Genomic DNA, 9,049 nt, shown 5'->3' with positions numbered 1-9,049 from the left:
AAGATGGATATCTGTGTCCTGTGGCCCAGGTAAGATGGGTATCTGTGTCCTGTGATAAGCTACTGGGGTGCTGGGTTTTGTTGTTTTTTCTTGTTACGAAGACCAACTTGGCTATGTTACAGCCAAGAGCAGTGGTGCTGCAAGTTTCCTTTTCTGATAAACTTTCTTCACTGAGCTATGCTTCTATGAGCTCTTGAGCTCAATGGCAGCGTAAACTATATATTATACTAAACTATACATTAGCAAGCAATGTCCCTCAAAGAGGGGATGGAAAAACCATGCCCAGAACAAACAAAAATGACCCCACAACCCAACCCCTTCACTTCGCTTTTACTAACTTTATGAGGTAGGTAAATAAGCAATTTAATGCAAAATTAAAGCTTTTCTGCTGGTCTTTTATAACCCAATCAATCCTGCTGCAGTGTTAGTTGTGCTGTTACTCTAAACGGGTGGAAAAAAAACCCCATCAAAACCAAACCAAACTCCAGCCCTCCTGAGTGGGCAGAGTCTCCCCCCTCCCTGCACATATCCCCGTAGCTATGCGTGCTTTCTACATAAAACACCAGAACTATCCCGTGTCCCACCAAACCCCTGCTACACACAAAAAGTACAATAGCATCATAGAAGCGTTTAGGTTGGAAAAGACTTAAGATCATAAAGTCCAACCATTAACCCAGCACTGCCAAGCCCATCACTAAACCATGTCCCTACGTGCCACATCTACAGGCCTCTTAAATACCTCCAGGGATGGTGACTCAACCACTTCCCTGGCCAGCCTGTTCCAATGCCTGACAACCCTTTCGCTGAAGAAAATTTTCATAATATCTAAACCAAACCTCCAATGGAGCAACTTGAGGCTGTTTCCCATCATCCTATGGCTTGTTCCTTGGGAGAAGAGCCTGACACCCACCTCGCTACAGCCTCCTTTCAGGGAGCTGTAGAGGCAGTAAGGTGAGGCCTCCCCTGAGCCTCCTCCTCTCCAGACTAAACACCCCCAGTTCCCTCGGCTGCGCCTCACAAGACTTGTGCTCCAGACCCTTCACCAGCTCCGTTGCTCTTTGGACATGCTGCAGCACCTCCAGGTCTTTCTTGAAGTGAGTGGCCCAAACGTGAGTGACACCAGCCTTCGAAAAACAACTGTATCTCAATGAGTTATTTCAAAACTGAAAGGCTTCCCTTCTCCATACTAGCCCTGCACGTGACTCCACAAAAATTTCACAGTTCTCTGCATGTTTGTTTTTGTTTCAGTTCCCCATTCAGCCTTCACACCTATGCCATGGAAAACTGCAGACCATTTTGGCAGCTGCTCCATCTTATGGCTCAAATAGTAAGTAGAAAAATATGAATGAGATTTTGAAATTTTTATTTTGTTAAACAAAATTACAAGAAAACTATAGGTGGAGGAGTTTTGCACTGACAAAATTATTCAAGTAGCTATAAACAAAGTGAGTTTACAGATTTGAAAACTGAGCAGGTCTTCCTTTACTGGTTAACAGTAGCTGAAACAAAGCAATTACAATTCTGCAAGCCAGAAGTCTCACTTTGTCCACTAAAAGCTGATGGAAATGGAATAAATCAGTCCTTAAATGCAATCAGCTGCTAAGCTACTGAGAACAAATTCATCATGAAATAATTTTGCCTCCTCCATACTCTTTTGCGTGATTAGTCAGGTGCTGCCTCTGCTGCCATGAAAAGTAAAAATACCCTCCATCTCCAGGGCCAGGTTTTTGTCCCTGTTGGTTGATTTTTCCTGTTTTCTTTAATGCCAGCCCCTGCCTTTTGCCATGCGTTGACCTGGTGCCGCCACTCAACAAAACCAGGCTTTGGAGCCGGGACCAACCCTGCCCCTGTGTTGCGGTCACAGCTCTGAGGCCCTCTGTAGCCTGGCACTGAGCTGCTTTAAGGGGCAGGTAATTAATATGTTTATCTTATAGCTCATTTCTATTGCAGGGAAGGGCTTTTCCTCTTAGTTGGGAACCAGCTCACTCCTCCAAACCGGTGTTCTTAAGCCCTGATACTGTCCTTCATGCTCAGTGCAGATCTCCTGACCAGAACCAGTACATCGTCTTTATTACAGACTCTGCCGTCTATTACAGGAAAAAATCTGCCACACGGTTAACAGAGGCTGTGAGTCAAATCTACCATGACCTCCCAAAGGCTCAGGGTGATAAAGCTTTCATCAGCTCCAGCCAAGACTATGTCTGGTGAACAAAATGTTCTGCAAGAATGATGCGCCTTCTATAAACATGTTTTTCTGGCAGGGTATGTCCTGTTGTTTTAAAACTTGGAGAGACTGACTCAGCCTGGCTCCTGCAGGAGCTAAGGGAATGCAATGGGTGGAAGGGAAGGTGGGATGTAAGGGGGTGCAGAGGATGGCATGTGAGAAGAAAAGCTAAAGAGGCCAAGCTGAGCCCAATACAGCCTCTGGCATGCAAAGAGCCACTGCTGTTAACCAGTGGTTTACAGAAAGTTTGTGTGTGTATTGGCCACCTCCTTTGGTCTGTTTTTTGTGCCAAGGCAGTTTTCCAACATGTCTTTTGTGGGTAGGAAGCTGTCGGTACTAGTGACAAATTGCCATAGCGCATTCCTGCCCAACAGGCGGCATTTTTGCTCCTCCTGGGCAATGCTGTCTAACCTGACTCCTCAGATGTGCCTCAGGCTTCCCTGGCACACGTGATGAACAAGCCCAGGCAGTCCCATCCCACCAGGCGGCACAGCTCTACCAGCTTCCCAAACCTGGTCCCATTTTGGAAGCGGTCACCCACCCGCACAGCTCCCGCAGCTGCCCCCAGCACAGCAGGGCTGCCCTCCCAGCAAAGCTCGGCCAGCTGCACCGCCTGCACCGCCATCCCAAGTTTGATTTGCTTGTCAGCTCCAGACAGAGTCCAGACCCAGCGCACCCCACACAGGGAGGACTACTGCTTGGTCATTTTGCTTGTCATGATCCATTCCTCCATTCCCTTTTCATGCAGAAACTGAAGAAGTTGACCAAAACCATCTCGCTCAGCCTGTTTGTGGCCGTCTGGAGTTTGCTCTGAGGATCCATGAAACCAAGATAGTCCTTCCACCTTTGAGATGCATGGACCACACCTTGGCTGAAGACTTCACAAATGACTAGGGTTTCAGCCTTGTTCTTCTGGTTGTCCTTGGGTGCCTTCTGGCCCATTTTCTGTGCAGGACTTAGTTTCCACGTGCAGACTGCCTCAGGGAAGTCCCTTCCTTTTCCAGCAAAGGCTTTGTAGTTGCTGGGCTCAGCCAGACCTATTAAGCATGCACGTGGTTACCTGCTGCCTTCCAGATGAAGGTCATGGCTTTCTCCTGGGTGTTTCTCTACAGCTGACTGAGCAGCAACCAGCCCAACAGGCCCAGTCACTTTCCCACCTGAATTCATCTGTGCTCGTTTTCCTTGCTGTTAATTCTGGCACCATTTCTTCAGCTGGTGCTATCCCATTACAGTCTGATTTTATCTCCTTTGATCTCCTCTCTAGGACTATGAAGCAACCTTTTTCTTTTAAATCACCCAGAGTAGGCATCCAAACCTGAAGACTTCTACAGGGTGCCTGAAATGACGTGGTGGTGTTTTTTGATGGGCTGTCGGGTGTTGTATTCCAGTATTAACTGCTGCTACTGTCAGTAGCATTAGTTGTGCCATGGCAATGCACACCACCTTGGACTTTTGGCTCAACCGAGAAGCTTGTGCTGTTGCTGCCTGTAACCAGATTATCTCAAGGAAGCTTGGACAGTCAATGCAGCACAATGCAGGACTATCAAATGCAGCTGCAATAAAATGCTTCCTATTCTCCCTAGCAGTGAAAGCTGGAACACAGGCTTACTGCAGCAGCAGGAGCCAGCCCTGTTCAGCTCTAGATGTTGCTGGTGCCAAATGCACTACTCTGGTCTCTCCATTGGTCCAGGATCTCACCATCTTTCCGAAGAAACAGGCTCTGTCCTGCTGAACGCTGCTCTTCCTCCTCTTCATTCTGAATGAGTGAAGAAAGTGCCAAGGATCTGTCTTTCTCTGCCCTCTTTACTCCCATTGCTCAAAACTTCATTTGATCGATCTCTCCTTCTGACTACAGCTGTGGTGCTCCTGCCACCCAGGGAAACACCTTCTCCGATGCACGGGCTGGTCAGTCCTGCTGCTGCCCTTGGGTCCCCTCTCTAAGAAACAGATCATGTCTTACATATTATGTGTCTTTTCTTCCACAGGTCTTCAAATGTGTCATGGGCCCATCTCCATTCCTTCAAGACTTTCTCAGAGGGAACACGCTGCTGCTTCTCCTGGTATCTCTGACTGTAACTCTAATTTCCTTTCTGATCAAAGGTTCTCCATCACTTAATACTCTCCTTGCTGACCACTGCTCCAAATCTACTTGCAACTCAGGAAGCTTTTCTTTTAGCTGCCTCAAAGAGCACAATCTTCTTCCTCCCAACTGAGGATAAAGAAGCTCAGTAGGAAAAGCTCTTGCTGCAAAAGAAAATGCCAGAATACTAAGGTGAAGCATAAAGTATGCACTGAGCAATCATAACAACAAAGCCGTGCAAGGTATAAAAAGTATGCAGGTAGAGTAAGTGCAGCTTCCTTCCTGAAGGGAAAGCCAGGATGCAACAATACCTAGTGGATGGGAATCAGAAGAGTAATTCCAGAGGTTATTCTGGATTAATTCTCCATTCCTAAGCATATAGGTTAATTTAAGCAAACGGAAAAAAAGCTGGGTTTAACCTCCATAGGCTCTTGAGCAATACACATCTATCTTGTCCTCATCACTGTAAACAAACAGCCAAGTTTATTATACTCTAGGTTTCAAAGTGTTTATCCTCATGGTTCCCACTGAAATGTTGGGCTGGTGAATAAAACCACAGAAATTAAGGTCATGAGACAGGGGTTCTGCATTTTCTGGTACATTATCTGGGCTACACTGGGCAAAACATTGATACATCAACTGTACCTGCACCCCAGCAACAAAAAGTACTTTGGGGAAGCTCAGCTCCTGTTGGCAAAGTAGCTGGAGCACCTCTGACTGCTGAGGGCTCCACAGGCATGAGGAGGGGAATGACACCTGGGACCAGAGAGACGGGTGCCCAAGCAGCTCACGATACAGATGGATAGCAGTTGAACTCAGGGGGCCTCAGCGCCGACCTCTCTAAAGCAGCACAGTCATCAAACGTGGACTCTCATGGCTGACTGCTAAAAAGGCGGTCTAAAAGACTGACATCTAAAAAGTCCATCTACTTTTTAGATGGTGCTTTTCACCCGCCTGGATGCTCGAGTCCCCTCTGTATTTCTGTGCAAGCGCGGACACGCAGCTTCTAGTCCCTAGCAGCGTTCTTCCCTCCTCCTCCTCAGGACAGGAGCAGACCTACATCCCCCACGGAGCAAGCCACATTCACCTGCAAATGCTTGAAGCCGGAGGAGCCGAGGGATAATACATGCCCATGAGGTGCAGGTGCCTACCCCCTTGTCCAGCTGGGCTGCAGGGCTGGCCAGCTGCCCTACCAGCCCAACACCTCCCACCACCCTCCCCTGCCCCGCAGCCCCTGCAGGGCTAGCGTGGGGCTGCCCGGGTGCCCCCTGCACACGTGCCAGTGCCCGTTTCTCACAAGCCCATCACTGCCACGGGGCGCAGCGGGGCTGGATTTCTTAGCTGTCAGCTGAGTCCTTCTGCAGGCACTATCGACAAATGAACTAATGAGTCCACAAAAGATGGGTGATTTTGCCCCTTCTCCTTCATCTTTTTAACAGAACAAAATGAGCTTCCTAGGAAAATAAAAAGGAAAAGACGACAACACATTAAAAAGGAACCAGCTTCCAGAAACACTTTGCATTTTCCACAGACTTTATTGGATTTTACATGGCAATACACAGTAGTTACATTGCCCTCCTCAAACACGCACAAATTAAAATACCCCGGTGGTATCAACTGTGTGCACACGTGCGCAGTAAGCTTTCTGACTTTATCACTTGCTTTCATATTCCACCCCCATAAAACAACCAAGGTTCAGATGATAGGCAGCTGCAAGGGGATGACCTGGCTTCCAAACAGTGAGCGCAGGGAAGGATTGTTCAGAGCAGAAAGCTGCTCACACTGGACTTAAATAAACCATCATCTGCCATTGTTGATACGGTTGCTAATAGCACTGGACTGAAGAGAAATCAGAGTGTTTGTGCCTATTTCAGCACATAATGTTGCGTTGCTAGCCCCCTTTTTTCTTCCCCTGTGAATATCACAAGTCATGTTCACTAGCCAGTGTCTAGTGAGAGTGAACCTGGAAGAATACTTCTGCTCAGAAGCCTGCCCCATGTCTTCCCAGTGCTTCTGCAGCATTAGGGAGAACAGGGTCTTAAGTTCAGCTTACATGTAAATAATAACCATATGCAGAGTATCCACAGAAAGAGAGCCCTGAATTCACATCCCAAGCATCTGCACCCTAAAGCTGATGGCAGGCATGACAAACATGTTATCTCTGCCTGAATAAAATAGCTCAAACACCCCCAAGACTGCAGAGGAAGAAACAAGTGGCCACAAATTATTGGCAGACAGGAATTAGTCAGGAACATTGAATAAAGCACCAGTTATGATCTGTTTGTAGACAAAAGGTGAGCAGCACAAACTCTCTTACGTATACATTATGGATTGTTTGCCTGGCTCCAGTTAATAAAGAGAAAAAAGCAGCACCTGATATTATGTACAATACAACCAGTCCACATCAAATTTTTCACCTTGGTACACATATAATAGCCTACACTGCACATCCTTCGAAGAACCAGGCTGGTAATAGCTCATCAGGTTACAATAATATAATGCTAGAATATGTCTCCAATCTTATCCCAACATCTGATGGGAGCTCCTTGGGAGCCCCTGAAGGAACGTTTCTTCCTTTCCTAGCTTTGTTAATAGTGTTTCAGGAATAACCACAAAGTCTGTGCCAATCTAACATCCCTTGCACCACACCAGCAACGTGTCAGAAACAATCTCACTTCCAGCAAGGAGAGCAATGAAATGAGTGACAAACGCTTGGTAAAGCAACACACCACTGCAAGGAACAATTCCAGCTGTACTTTTTTTGCCTTTACAAAGCAAAGAAGCTTCATGCCATTGTGCTAAAATACATGCAATGTTCAACACCATACGCATAACCACTGTAATAAACAGTTCCTTTTTTTTTTTGTTTGCTTTTGGCTAGGACACCTCGCGGTACTGAAAGTCTGAAAAAAGATTTCCACTGGCTAGTTAGGATTTTTAAAAATCTGATGATCTTCAAAAGCAGAGGAGCTGTACTTTAAGAAGGTAAAATGATGAGCAACATGTTTGATATTTGAATTTTGGAGGAAAAGTCCCACTTTAGGTTTAATATTATGAAATAATATATTTCCTATACATTTCTCTATATAACTTTATCTTTTTGCAACTACATCATCTTTACATTAGTCACAGCACAGAAATATCCCTTCCATACGCAGGGAGTACCCTCAACTTTAAGGAAATTTTTTAAGTTGTAAGTCACAGAAGTTTTAATAACCTTGTTTGAATGCTATAACTACTGCTGCTGGGAACAAGAAAGAAGATGTTTTAATACGTGCAGTTTCCGTAGGAGTCACTGCTAGAAGAAATGTGCTTTGTAATTGTTTCATCCCAAATGGAAGATCATTAAACTGTGCACTTAGTAAAAAGCAATGAAAGCAAACAGTTCCAAAGGTCAGCCTGCCTTTTCCAGTAACCAGCTGGTCTGCAAACTGGCATAATTTTTTTACAACCCTTTCCCCTTCCCCTACACCTTGGACTTTCCATCACTCTATCTCAGAAAATTTAAATTCTTGCTTTTATACGTAGTTCATACACTTCTTTTTTCTTTTTCTTTTTTTTTTTTTTTTTTATAAAACAGTATAAAAATAAGAGCAACAGTCAAGAACTACCAGAAGGTTTATGCATGGCATGGATGACTAAAATCCTACATTGGATACTGTAGGAAGGGCAGAACTGGTATTTGTGCCAAACAAATGCACTTGGAAAAGAGCAGTAATGTCTTTTTTCAGCTGAAAGCCTAGAGAAAGCTGATGCATGATATCTACAGATGCAATACTTCTACCTAAAATCATCTGTTATTTTGAAACAGTATAAAGGGTTATCTGAGGCTGTGAATAAGCAAAAGGAGCACTATCATACCACATACATTTAAATGCAACACTGAAACATATCACCAGTTTGTACATTAAATATAGTAAAAACAATTACCATTCACCAGTGTCTGGGTGTTTCTTATGGCAACTTTAGAGTAGGCACCTTTTTTTTTTTCCTGCCTTTTTTTTTTTTTTTTTAAATCTCTGTGCCTGCCAATGTTACTTCTAACAAACAGAAGCAAGAGCAATGTAATGTACATGATTTGCTGCCCGTCACGTGTAATGATGACGTTTCTTGCGCATAGAGAAGTGAACCTTTGTCAGTGCCTGGTGGTTACTGTCACACGTTAGAGTCCTCATCTGTTATACTGGTGCTAGGAGAGCGAGTTGCAAAGTCTTTAAACATTTCATCTTCTTTCAACATGTGCTAGAAAGGAAAGGAGGGAAGAGTCAAGGTTCAGGCCCTCACAACTGAGATCAGGAACCCAGGATGGTCCAGCCCTGTGCCTGGCAGCAAACACCGCTGTCAGCCCTGCCAGCCACTGCTTCGTTCTGCTGAGGATGTTTTTCATTCACACTAGTGACAAACCAGCTCAGTGCTGTCTGCTAGCCCTAACAGCTCGGGAAGCACAGGCTGTGGCTGGGCTCCCACCCAGAAAATGCACTGTGAACCCCAGCTGGAGCTCACCACCCAAGGGCAACCCGCTAGCCTAGAGCCAGATGCCACGTCCTCTGCCCTCCCCAGGGGTCAGCGAGGAGAGCTGGCAACCATGGGCCACTGCTCCCTGCTGCGGGAACAGGCAGGGATCTTCCTTCTCTTTTCCCTTTCCTCTCTGTCCCCATACAAAAACCAAAGGACCTCAACTGTTCTGATAAGTTCTGATAAGGCTTTGCTACACCTATAATGTGCACAGTGTTTTATATACTTTA

General features: G+C 45.6%; 2 protein-coding genes across 8 annotated transcripts in view; both read right to left on the bottom strand.

The window, feature by feature from the left end:
* Positions 1 to 814: 814 nt before the first annotated feature.
* REP15 (RAB15 effector protein) lies at positions 815 to 5,670 on the bottom strand. The gene is given in 2 exon segments (XM_055807257.1): positions 815 to 2,968; positions 2,971 to 5,670. Coding segments are annotated over 2 exon segments (510 nt in total). The 5' UTR covers positions 3,167 to 5,670; the 3' UTR covers positions 815 to 2,654.
* Positions 5,671 to 5,819: 149 nt separating this feature from the next.
* The window catches only part of PPFIBP1 (PPFIA binding protein 1), a 119,585-nt gene continuing 116,355 nt past the window's right edge, over positions 5,820 to 9,049 (bottom strand). For all 7 annotated transcript variants that reach the window (XM_055807250.1, XM_055807249.1, XM_055807253.1 and 4 more), the window contains one exon: positions 5,820 to 8,546. In XM_055807250.1, coding sequence (XP_055663225.1) covers positions 8,460 to 8,546 — 87 coding nt within the window. In that variant the 3' untranslated portion in view covers positions 5,820 to 8,459. The remainder of the gene's footprint in view (positions 8,547 to 9,049) is intronic.

This window comes from Falco peregrinus, chromosome 6, assembly GCF_023634155.1.
Source record: "Falco peregrinus isolate bFalPer1 chromosome 6, bFalPer1.pri, whole genome shotgun sequence".
NCBI lineage: Eukaryota > Metazoa > Chordata > Aves > Falconiformes > Falconidae > Falco > Falco peregrinus.
Note: the sequence above shows the minus strand (reverse complement) of the source record. Positions and strands in the feature narration are given on the sequence as shown.